General features: G+C 33.1%; 1 protein-coding gene across 1 annotated transcript; it reads right to left on the bottom strand.

Moving 5' to 3' along the window:
- Positions 1-3,343: 3,343 nt before the first annotated feature.
- Positions 3,344-14,058, bottom strand: LOC133205827 (atlastin-1-like). Its single transcript, XM_061341712.1, has 12 exons — positions 14,004-14,058; positions 12,814-13,028; positions 12,593-12,721; positions 11,661-11,765; positions 11,459-11,509; positions 10,027-10,089; positions 9,781-9,873; positions 4,975-5,113; positions 4,487-4,614; positions 3,996-4,052; positions 3,841-3,912; positions 3,344-3,744 (listed from the first exon to the last, which is right to left on the bottom strand). Exons 1-12 carry the CDS (start codon positions 14,014-14,016, stop codon positions 3,406-3,408), a joined length of 1,404 nt encoding a protein of 467 aa, XP_061197696.1. The 5' UTR covers positions 14,017-14,058; the 3' UTR covers positions 3,344-3,405.
- Between the last annotated feature and the right edge of the window lie 453 nt (positions 14,059-14,511).

The raw sequence follows: 14,511 nt of genomic DNA, 5'->3' as shown, positions 1-14,511 counted from the left end.
CCGAAGGACCGGTCTCCACGTCCCACAGTGGGATTCGAACCCGCAACGTAAAGATCAACTCCTTACTCCGCGACTCTAGAGCGAACGCTCTAACCACTGCGCCACGCGGGCCGTTGATTTTGAATTTTTAAATAAAGTTGATTAATAAGTGTGATAAGCAGGGTTCGACACTAACGGTAGTCCGTTAGCCCGGGACACCTGAAAATTGAGGTCGGGCTACTAAACATGTCTTCGAGCTTGTCCTGCAGGGCTACTGCAATTTATTACCAAATACTCACTCGGAGCTTGTAAAAATTAATTTAAAAATGCACAAGTCCCTATTTCGTTACTTTCCGAATCACCCCATGTTTCGCGACTCTCGGTAACTTACCTTATCGCTGTACATAGCACGACACATCCACATGTGTGACAACCAACCAGTTATCAAAAGACTTATCAGATACAAAACTAAAAAAAATTAAAGAGATAAACATCACGTGTTAATTAAAAAATTAGCAAATTAATTGCATGATTAAATTATCCTTATTAAAGAAATATTCGTGTTGAAAACGTTGTATGGTTTTCCTCATCGATGTCGTAGCATTGTTGGTGGGTGAAACACGATGCATTAGGAATTCACAGATTGATAAAACGGCAATTTTAAAAGCTTCCATGAGCATTTATTGTTTTTGACAACACCTCAAAATTAAAAAAAAATTAATTACTGCATTTGTATTCCCCTACAGCTTGGGTTATTTCGAATCACGTGTGTACATGACCGCAACCGAACAAATTGCACACGCACACTTGCTGAATGTGTAACACGTAGCTTTCTTTAAATGCAAGGAATATAAAAGTTAAAGTATGAAAAAGCAACAGCTATTAAAGATTGGCCCCAGTATATATTGGTTAGTGTTGATTTTTTTATCAATTCAATTTCAAATCAAGATATTCATTGAGTATTACAGGCCACCGGCCCAAAGTACAATCGTATATTAAAATGCTAGATTTACAATTACAGTACGTTCATGTTATACAGAAATAATAATACTTTGTTTATGATATCTTAACTAAACATTATCAAATTAGTTAAATTCATTTTCATACATTTTTTATTATCATTTTTGACTGTATCGAAGATGGACTTGCCTTGTAGATTTGGTTTTTCAATATACTTGACTTTTCCTTAATACAGAATAACCAGTTGCGAACTTTTTAATCAGATTGTTTGCAGTCAAAATGTAAAAGGTGATTCGGAATACCCTAAATGACTGTAAATGTGGAATTTTTCAATGAGAAAAACGTCTTTTGTTCAGTCATGTAATGACATATAATTTTACACAAAAATGTAGCCAGGATGCAGGATTTGGTATCTCTACTTTTAAAATTTTCTGGGGGAGGCCCCCCGTACCCCCACCAGCAGGAGGGGGATACCACCTCCAGCACCTACCCCCCTTGTCGCTTCGCGACTCTGCCAGCAGCCTTTGTCTGCTGGACAACTAATTCATGATCAGGGCTAGTCGAAATTAGTAATTGCTAGCCCTGCGGGCAACTATGGTTTAAAAGTTAGTGTCGATCCCTGATAAGAAGACAAATTAAATAAATATACTGTGCATGCGAGTTTCTTCGTCTTTGCCTCGTCTCTCTCGCTATGATCACTGTTAACAGGTCAATTTAGTAAACCCTGTTTACAGATTTTTCGGATTTTTTCTTGCTGACAATTCAAACGTAAAAGGTTATATATTCAACTTCATACACCAAAAATAATACATGTCATAATAAATACATTTGAATAGATTAAAAAGTATTTTTATGCATGTATTTTATAATCTTTGGGATAAATCTGTTCTTTTCAAATTCAATAAAAATTAACTATGATATATGTACAGTCACTCATATCGCATCCCGAATTTGTTCGTGGATTGAAAATTCAAACAAAATTATTTAAAAACCCAATAAAAGAGTCACTGTTTGCACCGATTGCTTTGTATGGCGATGTTCAAGTGTATTTTGATAAAAGCATAAATATTGAAAAGAATATTTACCAACTTTCCATATACCCAGAACACAGTTATGCAAGTACTAGATTTTGAAAATTGTGTAAAAGACCAGAAAAAATTTAAAGCTATACAAGCGTCAAGTATACAAGTGTTTTATGTGAAAAAAAAATTGACACATGTTGCGTAATAAAAAAAACTTTCCACAAAATTTTACTAATTTAAAATAAATCATTGTTATAACAAAGCAAGATCTGCAATCAAGAATTGCTTCCTTTTCACGAACATTGACGAAAGAAGTGGGTAAACAAAATTAAACACACAGTCCGCGGGAATCGTAAAAGACGACGTACATGGACGTTATACTTTATGTACAATTTTGAAAAAAAAATTACATATCTGTCATTACGGCGTAGATGGCCAATACCAGTTGCTTTAAGGTATTATAATTATTAAGAGTAAGACATTTGCCATACATGTCAAAGTCAACTGTATACAGAACAGCCTACCTTGTTTTTTCTCGACGCCATCTGAAAGTACAGCTGTAGCATTTTCCCGTGTACAAATAGACGCATTTCTTTCTTGGCAGGAAAATAAATAATTACAGTTACAGCTTCTTTTGAAAAAAAAGAATTGCCGTTTAAACAGTAAACTGACGTAACCCATCGGGCCTTCTACTATTCTTGAAAAGTTCTCTGCCACGTATTTCTTCATCAGCTCTAAATTTAGCTAAATTTACCTGCAGAACTGTAGCGTCATGCTTTTATATTTTTAGTCTTTGGTCAAAGATTTAAATATAAAACCATAAAGCTACAATTCTGCAGCTACTCTAAATTACACACATTAGCTCTATCATACGAAAGACAGTTCAAAACAAAGAAAAAGGAATTTTAAGATTTGCATGCTACTAAGAAAAAAAGTGTAATTGTTGCAATTAAAAATAAGTGTCCTCTTTATTTCACTGCTATTTTCTTTTGTTTCTTTTGACGATTTTTTTTAAGATTGAAAATTTTGAAAAATTGTTAACAGGAAATCACCTCCCTTGCCTTGAACAGCATTTCTTTACATCATGCATTTTCTTCCAATCACAAAAAAAAAGAAAGTGCAAAGCCCGAAGACTATGGAATACTTCAACTCTGAATACAATCAAGGAAGACAGTAAGAATTTGGCATCTATTGCCACTGTGCAATTTAGAGCATTGTCCTAGCTTTAATTTCTGATAAAGTAAATCTATTTCCAACTTCATTATTTAACTTAGTACGCAAATTATAGCATTTATAGCTTTAATCAAATTGGCATCTAAATGAATGCATCCATTTTTTTGTACCAACATATTTGATTAGTATATAGTCTTTCAATCATACAAAAATATTTCGAAATAAGTATGCGTATGCAGCAAATTGGCATTTTTCTCTCCAATCATGTTTTCTATTTCTTAAGAAGAATTGCCACCAGAGCTGCCCCTGCAGTGAATACAGCTGTTCCTGTCGCAGCAAGTGCTGCCTGTGCTTTTCGTTTAGCTGCATTAGCAGCATCTGCCATTTGTTTAAGAATAGCGTTTTTGTTCTGTTGTGCTATCAAGCTTCTGAAGTAGGTGTATGCATCTTCGATTTGAGAGTCAAGTTGTGCTATACATTCAAATTCTTGCTCCATCACTTGCATTCTTGGTGTATCTTTGAGTGCCTCTCTTGCTATTACTTTAAATCGTTCATGATGACTCTCTAACTCGCTTTCGGGAAGAAACTCTCCGACTTGTAGATTACAAACCTAAAATATTAACTTCACTTAGTGCATCTTTTAAATTTATTTTTTCAACCTTTAAATGATATATATACAGTCTTAATGAATAATGATATTATTTACCTTTTCCATCTCGGTTTTGTATAATTTCAGGGCCTTAGCTACTGCTAAACGTCTCCCCACCGCAGCTGTAGCCTAAAAAGTGAGGCAAAATAATTTTTGAGTCTTTTTTTTTTTCGTGTTTTTTCCGTTTCAAGAAACACATGTAAGTAACATACCTCAAAAGCCGTCTGCGGACTTGGGAGTTTTTCATTTTTCAGAGAGTAGACATATGCCTTTATGAATAAAAGTCAAGGTTTTATTAATAATAAATTGGCAGAAAGATATGAAAAGTAATCTAGATATTATTTATTTGAAATGAAGAATAACATTTAAAAAACTACTTGTATTAAAAAAAACTTTATTCGTATTGTTATATCAGTATATTAGATTAAAAATGAAATGATAATGGAATCATCATGTATTTTCTTTATAATATACCGATTCTAAAAACAAACCATAAGAGATATAGAGCGTTATTAAGATGTACCTTGAGACTGCAATAAGTTCATGTATGTAAAAGCCTCTAACGATTTTCATCCTCTTTTTGTAATCATTTTGAAATTCAAAAGCATGAGTATAGCAGAACATTTAACAACTGGCTTTATTGTGGAGATATATTGTACGTTACCCTCGCCAGGACAAAGTTGGTCTACCTGGATCGACTTACCTCGATATAATTTAACAAGTCCTCTCCTTTCACATCCGCACTATTGATCCTTTTTGTGACCAGTTTTTCCTTCGACAGTATGTATGGAACTAGCTTCTTTACATAATCGATAAATTCTTCATCGATATCTGAAATTTAGCAAGAATTTTCTGAGAAATTATATTTGCTTGCAAACGTTTTCTGAGAGAGAGAGAGAGAGAGAAAAAAAAATAGACATATATCTAAAAAAAAACGTTGAAAGATTATTTTAAAACAACTTACTATTCATTCTTTATTCAAAAATAGCCATAAAAAGACTAACTTTCTAAACTAGATAATTTACTACATGTATATATTGCAAAGTTTGACGATTTTCAAATTTTAGGGATAATTCATTCTTAGGTATAGCACAACAAATAGGTTATTATCTTCAAACATATATAATATACAATAGATTGAATCACTTTTAAGCGCGTTTGCTATGTGTAGCAACGCATGCCTAATGATACCTTTCACCTTTCCATTGAAAGTCTTGCTTGTTACAACAACTTTGCCAGGATGAGGCAAAAGAAACCCCCCAATATCGGGAAAATAGGCATCCAAATTTCTGCGAAGTCGCTGATGTTCTTCGTGTTGACTTTGGTGTACCTAAGGTACCAAATGATATATACGTCAAGATTGATAAATTGTAGCAAAAACCTACATGTAAAGGCACATTGTGTGCACAGTGAATAGGGATAGACACTAACTTTCAGATTCACTTGCCCATCGGGCAAGTAAACTCAAATTTTGACTCATCCGAATGCAAAACTTGGTTGCCCAAAATTAAGAAAGAATAAAATAACTTCATTTTTAGCTCTACTGGTCAGAGACCAGAAGAGCTTATGCGATAGTAAGGTGTCCGTCGTCCGTCCGTCCGTCTGTCTGTCTGTCTGTCTGTAAACAATTTTTCAAAACGCTACTCCTCCTACAGTTTTGATCTGATTTCAATATAACTTGGCACACAAGTAGACTACACTAAGATACATAATTCAGTGCATCGGTTTTTGATTTCGATGAACGGTGTTGCCATGGTTACTAAAAATAGAAATTTCTGTAAAATTCCTTTAAAATGCTACTCCTCCTACAGTTTTGGTCTGATTTCAATATAACTTGGCACACAAGTAGACTACACTAAGATACATAATTTAGTGCATCGGTTTTTGATTTCGATGAACGGTGTTGCCATGGTTACTAAAAATAGAAATTTCTGTGAAATTATTTTAAAACGCTACTCCTCCTACAGTTTTGGTCTGATTTCAATATAACTTGGCAAACAAGTAGACTACACTAAGATACATAATTTAGTGCATCGGTTTTTGATTTCGATGAACGGTGTTGCCATGGTTACTAAAATAGAAATTTCTGTGAAATTATTTTAAAACGCTACTCCTCCTACAGTTTTGGTCTGATTTCAATATAACATGACACACAAGTAGACTACATTAAGATACATAATTTAGTGCATCGGTTTTTGATTTCAATAAATGGTTTTGCCATGTTTACTAAAAATAGAAATTTCTGTGAAATTTCTTAAAAATGCTACTTCTCCTACAGTTCTGGTCTGATTTCAATATAACTTGGAACAAAAGTAGACTACACTAAGATACATAATTTAATGCATCGGTTTTTGATTTCGATGAACGGTGTTGTCATGGTTACTAAGAATAGAAATTTCTGTGAAATTTCTTTAAAAGGCTATTCCTCCTTTAGTTTTGGTCTGATATTGAAATAACTTGGCAAACAAGTAGACTACACTAAAATACTTAATTTATTGCATCGGTTTTGATTTCGATGAACGGTGTTGCCATGGTTACTAAAAATAGAAATTTCTGTGAAATTTCTTTAAAAGGCTACTCCTCCTTCAGTTTTGGTCTGATTTCAATATAACTTGGCGCACAAGTAGACTACATTAAGTTACATTATTCTATTTATTGCTGCGTGTTGCAAAGTTTCAAATCCAAGTGCTACTTTTCCTTTGTTATATGTACAGACCAGTAGAGCTACAGTCTCATCAGAGACTTCTGGTTACTGGTAATGTTCTGATAGGAAAAAGTGTGACCAGATACACTATTGTCTATTTGGCAAGTTGAGGTGCCAGAACAAAATGTCGATGCAATCTTTATACATTAAGGTATTCATCAATGTATAATGAAGGGATATTGAACAATTTTGAATCATTTAAAACTTGTTAAAAATCTATGCTAGATAACGATGAAAGTGAAATGAACCAAATTCACATGACTGGTTACATATAAGAAGCTGACCATTTTGCAACTTAAACGTTTTTGAAGAGTTATCTGCCCTTGATGAAAAGAAGAAAATTTTAATTTTGTCAAATATCTGTGGTAAATCATTCTTTTTATTTCATATTTTGACAAAGAGAAAGTTTGTGCATATTTTCACCAAGAGATTTGTACGAATTTCAAATTACTTTTTACAATATCTTAATTTCGTATGTGTTGCCCATAGACTTCAATGTAAAATTGTAGGTATTAATTGGACTATAACCAAAATTTTGTATTTACCTTTGGTGGAGTATTTTTATTTGAAAACACCTTCAGTATGCTACCATGATTAAAAATATTATACCATTCATTTATTAGGTAAAAAATAAGGTCGTTATAAATTGAATACCTTACTGAATACCATTGTCCTTGTCAATGTAAACTGTAAACTCACACTGCCATGCATGCAGTAATATCCCCCGTTTCCTTTAGAATAAAATCCATTTTTTAAAAAATATTTTTGATAGGAGACTGTGAATTTTGATTTTAAGAGATTACTGTTAAACAACGTTTAAGGAAGACTATGGTGGCTATGGAAGACTATGCCCCTACATGCAAGAAAATTATGTCAACATGCGAGTTAATTATGTCAACATGCAAAATAATTATGTTGACATGGAAGTTACCAATCGTTTTTGAGCATCTAATTTTAATGTTGGTAAAATTACTTACTAACGCCAGTATACGACATCATACAAGCAAGCTGCAACAGAATTATGTTGACATGTAGCTTATTTATGTTAACATGCGACTTATTTATGTCAACATGCAGCTTAATGTTTATGTCAACATGCAAATTATTTATGTCAACATGCGAGTTATATTTAACATGAAAGGTATTAAAATGTATGTCAATGGAAGATAATAAGTTGCATGTAAACATACATATCTCGCTGTTGACATAATTATCTTGCATGTCGACATAAATAAGTTGCATATCTATATAATTATCTTGCATGTTGACATAAAAAGGTCGGATGTCTACATAATTATCTAGAATGTTAACATAAAAAGGTCGCATGTCTACATAATCCTGTTATATCTTGCTCGTATAATGTCATTTAATGGCGTTAGTAAGTAAGTTTACCAATATTAAAATTAGATTCTGTAAAGAAATTGGTAACTTGCATGTCAACATAATTATTTTGCATGTTGACATAAATAAGTCGCATGTCTACATTATTATATTGCATGTCAACATAATTTATCTTGCATGTAGGGGGCAGAAATATGCCACCATAGAAGACAGTTGCTAGGAATCAAACATATTTTGATCGGGATACGTCGTACTACTGAATAAATAATCTAATAATCTGAATGAGTAGGTAACAAAGTTGCATGGGTTCATACATTCACCTCTGTCATTGGCACGCGTATATCACAGTGTTAAAAACACGAGAAATAGTGTGATCATTTTAAGTCATTATTATTATTTAATGTTTGTGCTAATGTTTTTCCTTTAAAGTTGCATAATGAGTCAAAACCATGTGTTTCTTTTAAGAAAATTGTATCACAAAACAAAAGATTTCTGTGAAATATAAATATAGCGAAATTTTGACAACTCAACTGCACTGTAAAGCAAGAATAAAACTGCATAATATAAGTGCCGGAAAAACAAATGTTGTATCTATTGCTCTGTTTTTATCGTCAATGTCAACAATGTCAAGGTCACGCATCTAAACCTAATAGTTGAATTTGACACAATCTTTGGAATATCGTCTTTTTTTACTTTATGTCAAAAATCTTGACGTGAGGCCATTGTAGATGTGACTGGGAGAGTAACGAATGACAACTCTGTATGGGAAACATAAAGCGTATTTACCACGAAAGAAAATTAAACAGAATAACGAACCCGATTTTTGAATGAACAACGCTACCGAGGTACCCCAAAGATAAAAACAATACAAGTAGAGCCTTTTTCAAAAAGCTTACCGTCTTTAGCAACAACCTTAAACAGTAAACTGACCTAAACCTATCAGGCCGTATAATTTTTGAAAATTTCTTGGCTTTGTATTTCTTCATTAGTTTTTTTCTGACATAAGCCCTACCAAGGGAAAAGTTAACAGACTCAGTTGCCGAGATCATTCGGTAAACCTCGGCTCATTCCGTCACCTTTGTGATATGTAGATGAGGTACATGTACGAATCAGCAGAGGTGTTGTTGAGTGCTGCCGAGATTAGAAAGACAGTGCAAAACAAAGGGGAAAAGAATACATACAAGCTTGCATGCAATAAAGATCAATTCTGTTAACAATGAAAATATAGAAAGTTTTTTTTTTTTTTTGGGGGGGGGGGTAATTGCTATAAAAAAAAAAACTAGCATGTTCATTACTGCCAATTTCCACTGTTCGTTTTGTCATATTTTTTTACGATTGAAAATTTTGAAAAAATGTGAAGTCGTACGAAAATTAGAGCATCAGAAAATTATCTCCCTTGCCTTAAACAGCATTTCAACCAATAAAATAATTGAAAATTTTCTCATCATGCAATTTCTACCAATCACAAAAGAGAAGAAGTGTATAGTCCGAAGACTGTAAAATACTTCAACTCTGTATACCGTCTTCCAAGGAAGACGGTAATCAGTCACGTTCCCAGCGGAAATCAAGCATTCAGTTTACCGTTATATATATAAATAATGCAGGCTAGAAAACCATATGCGCTTCTATCAGATACATTCACAAATACGTTGACAGTTTCACTTGCTCGAACTGAGAATTTACTTTCCCCGGGCAATCGGACAACCGTTAACGTCGATCCCTGGGAATACATGTACCTTTTTTCTATCGATCGATCGATCGAGATTTTGAGCTCGAATTTAAAGTAATGAAATGTATGGACACTAATTATGTTCATCAACTTGTGTTGTCGTTGGATCCTTTCTATACTTATATACATGTATTACTGAACATGTGCTTAAACGATAAGGGAAGAATGAGAACTTGCGGTGATGCTTGAAGTAAAATACCTCCACAGAGTGTTTTTTACCTACTTTCAGCTTCTTAACAATGTATGCTGTTCCTCCATCTTTTCCGTACGAATATTCATATGGAATTCCCCAATCCCGGATTAGAAATATCAACCGCTGTGAGCAAAAATTAAAGCAAATTACCTTTTTAAGAGCATCAGTAATTCAAAGATCTACGAAATTTTACAGAATGATACAACTAATGCACAAGTATTGATTTTTTTTTTACATTCATTATTTAAATAGTAATGAATTCTTTTTAGCGTTTACAGATCTGTTGGCCAGTGTTTCTCCTGATGTCTCTACTGCCAGTCTTCCAAACTCAGAGAAAAACTGTAATTAATTTATAATATGATTACTACGGAAGCCCTGGAGGGACACTGACTTACTTCTTAGGTGTTTTGACTTAGTTCTTATGACTTAGTTGTTAATTCTTGTTATTTTAAATTTGTTATCACGCGTTTACTTCACCCAAAAACGTGGTGTGAAAGATGAAGGCTACGTGTACTTTCAGAAAAGAAGAAAGTAATATTTTGCCTTTGAATAAGCTAGTAACGAAAAGATAATAATGTACATGTAGTTCTGTTTATATAATAATGTAGTTATGTTTATGTGTTTAATCATTATGCAAAACTGGACGTTGCAAATAAGAATTAAGTAATAACTATTAAGTAACAAGAAATAGTAAATAAAATTAACAAATAAAAATTAATTATAACAACAAAGTTAAAAGCTATTAACAGATAAGAATTTAGTAATCATAACTATGCGGGACGTTAGAGTACAATTAATCAATCAAAAACCACAGTTAAACTAGGACTAAACATATCATTTTAATAATAAACGTAAGCCAAGCTACTCGTTCTCCATACCTGCGTTACACTTAGTTATAACTGGCGACAAATAAGTCACAACAAATAAGTTATAACAAATAAGTCACAAGAAAACATTGATGTAACCATCAATTGTCGCCCGGGAAATAAATAAAGTAAACAATGGAAATGAGTCTTTATCATCAAACCGCTTCGATATGTGTGAAAAAGGCATGCGTCTAAATGATGGAGACGATAGTCGAGAATATTTTGAAAACTTATAGTCGGATGAAAATCGAACAAAAACGATACCCTTTTAAACTTTATCAATTCCTCAAGTAAATGTTGGCTGCATAAAATATAATTTGAAACCAGACACATGCATCACCTATTTTCAAAAATATCTTTCACTTTAAGAATATAAAACACGAACTGTGTAAAGTACATTTTTACGTTTTTATGCGATAAGTAAAATTCGATGTTCTAAAAAAAGGGATCTGTCGTTTTTCCGATAGTAAATGATAAGCAACTTTATATATTAAATATGAAAAACATATATATTTTTACAGATTCACTTTATGGAAGTAAATATATTGTGTATCTCGTAATTTATAAAGGGAAAGAACATTCTGATTAACAATCTTTTTAATGTTTAGAAAACCTTAAATTCTGAATAACTTCTCCCACCTCAATCCCCATATACCAACACTTAAACTTATATGTATAGAGCAGCCCGGTCCTCCGGGCTGCAATAACAAGTAAGTCAATGTGGCTCCAGGGCTTCCGTAGATTACACTATTTCAATTAAGGTATAAAGATAAGATTGAAACATTGACAAAATAATGTAATATTTTTAGATCGTATGTTAATGAAAATTACATTACATGTACCTCTAAATGCTGCAGGTCATTTTCTTGTAGCTGTTGCATAAGGTTATAAATCTGGATAAGAAGAACAATTACTTTGAGGTTGAAAATAATTGGCGCCTAAATATAAGAATGATTCAGTGTCTATTATTTTGTAAATAAAAGAGTTATGCAGTCGATAATATAACAAGATACTGAATCTTATACTCTTATACTCAGTTCTCACCTGCACGGAACTAATGAGATTGCTGAGCGCAAACACACTGGCACAGTCCTTAACTGTGGATTCGCTGTCAAAAACTCCTTGTGTGTCCATCAGCAATATAGCAATCTATTTTTAAAGAAAAATGTTTGCTTAAAAATATATAAGTAACTTTCATCTTGATAGGCTGGACGTTGATTAATTCGTGTATTTTTTAATATCACTGAGTCTTTTTAGGTCACAGGTCTAGGGAATAGTAAGGCGTGCGTTCATGGCTATAAAAAGGTAACATTCGCTCCAATCATAAGATTGATTGTATGTTGTTTTACGTCCCATTCGAGAATTTTTCACTCAAATAGAGACGTCACCGGTGAAGGGCTTCAAATTTTGACCTTTACTCAGCACTTAGGGCCATTGAGCAGTGAGGGATCTTTTTCGTGCCAACGCCTGCCGTGACACGGGACCTCGGTTTTTAATGTCTCATCCGAAGGACCCGCAACTTTCACTTCATAGTGCCGAGCCCATGGCGAAGGAACAGTTGCTACCCATTTTTTAACTCACGACCTCCCGATCACGGAGCGTCAATCATAAGAATGCTACAATGCTAATCTAATGTAACTTGCCATCCTTTTAGTTTTAAATGTGTAAAAATGTAATGTTATGCAAAGTGTTTGTCTTTACTGATAAGAGAAAAGCAGTTACATATACATGTAAACAATAATGTAACTTCAGTAGGAACGAAACGATCTTTGAATATTATTTATGAGAGTCCAGAGCAATGCAGAATACAAATCACACCTGGTGTTCATGTACGACCAGTCTACCTTTTAGAATATGCCATGATTTATGGTATACTTCTCTCCGGAGAAAGTGTTACCTGTATAAAATAACATTGTATTTTTTTCCTCGAAATAACATTCCATATCTTTCCATGTAATCACATTACATAAAAATACCTTTTCTCCAAAACTGTTCTCACGAATAAAAGGTTTGCTCCAAATATGGATTCCGGAAGTTACCCTCTCTGAACCACCTCTCCACTCAAATCCTTCGATTACGTCATCACCATGTAGCCATTCACAGTCCTTTGGGAAAAATTCAAATAAACAGACAGGTTTTTGATCTAGCATGATTTCTTTTTCACGAAATATGATCATTCAAAATCATTTATACTCACTTCAGACTCTGCCTCTAAATACTTAAGGAAAAATCCCATTAGAAATGATTTTCCCTTTCTGAAGGCCCCAGCAACGGACACAATGACAACGGGATTTTCCTTAACATCAGGGTGCATCAAAATTCTGGCCAAATTCTTTTCGTTTAGCTCAAGTCCATGGGATATTACGCTATCATTTTCCTCCCTTGTTACTCGAATTATTTGCAAAGATTCACCTGTTACAATAACTTTATTTTAATTTCTTTTTATTGCTGTAATTGATTTAAAATCTCATACTATTTTGAATACAGTGTATAAGCATGAATAATTCATAGATTAAATTGCCATATTTCTATTATCCAGTAGACAGTATTTAACATCGTCTAGAACAAAAACTGTTTATGTAGCGCAACTAGGTAACAGAGTAAGTGACATCTTTTTTCTATATTATATAAATGCTAAATGTTGTTGAGGGTAACATTGAAAATTTTCACTCCAAGAAAACCATGCAGTTTTTTTTTTTATTTTGCTGAAGGTTTTATACAAATAATGGTGAACTGTACGGACATAGATTTCGCGCAGTCAATATTTTTGGAATATTACCCGTAGTCAAGTAATGTTGACAGTTGCTACGTTAAATCACGCTTACAGAGGGCGTTGATTCATCATTCAGAGGGTGTGTTTATTTAATAAATGAAATTCAATGAAACGAATGAAATTCAATTAATAACATGAAAGTACAATATTTTTGAATACTGTAAGTAATACCAAATTTTGACCCTTTCACGAAAAGTAAAAAACGATAGAAGCATTGGTCCTTAGATAACGTAAATGATATTGATCCAAGTGTCTTCCTTTTATCAGTCTGTATCATGTTTGTAGTGACTTTCTCGTGTACATGTAAATTTAAATATTAAAGGTACTTCAGATCGCTTCATTTCAGTGTATTGACGGACGATGGACATTCGAAATAGTGAACACTTTGTAAGTCACTTCTTATTTATAAAGACGTAAGAAGTTTTACTGAAATATCAATGACATAAAACATAACTTTAAAATTCAATCATTATTTTTCCTAACAAATGGCTTAAAGCATCGATTTCATTCAAAATTATTTTTCTTAATCACATGCATGTCCCAGATTAAACAAACACGTTTCACTCTTTCAATATAAGGAAAATGTATATTATAACAAAACATTTACTACGTACCAGGATGAGCCATGTCCCCTCACTGTAAAGGATAATGTATGAATTCTTTTTAATACAGCAATAGTATTTCTAACAAAACCTAAACAAATATAGAAAATTCAGGGTTTTCCCTTTCAATTTTATAAAATGTGTAAACCAGATACAGTTTATTTATAGTATCGCTACAAGGGCGCGTGATAGCATTAAATAGGCCATGACATGATTGCCTATTTAAAACCGATATTTATCGTAAACTTAAGCAAAATACTAAACTTACTAAACATATAGATATATGATTGCAATTTAACGCAATTGGAGAGACGGGTGATAATAGGATTTTTGCTGTAACTTTGTGTTGATATGCTTGGCTATAACTTAACTATCGCCCCCTCCATTAAAAATATAAATACATGTACTCGTATATAAACACATTTATTTTCCTTCATGAGCGAAGAACGTGTAGAAACATCCACAAGTAATCTTGTTTTGTTATAACGAAAAAATCTAGAGATAAAGCTTTGAAGTATGT

This window comes from Saccostrea echinata, unplaced genomic scaffold, assembly GCF_033153115.1.
Source record: "Saccostrea echinata isolate AGI-Se365-2 ecotype Australia unplaced genomic scaffold, CSIRO_AGI_Sech_v1 ptg000054l, whole genome shotgun sequence".
NCBI lineage: Eukaryota > Metazoa > Mollusca > Bivalvia > Ostreida > Ostreidae > Saccostrea > Saccostrea echinata.
This window is presented reverse-complemented; position numbering and strand designations above follow the sequence as displayed.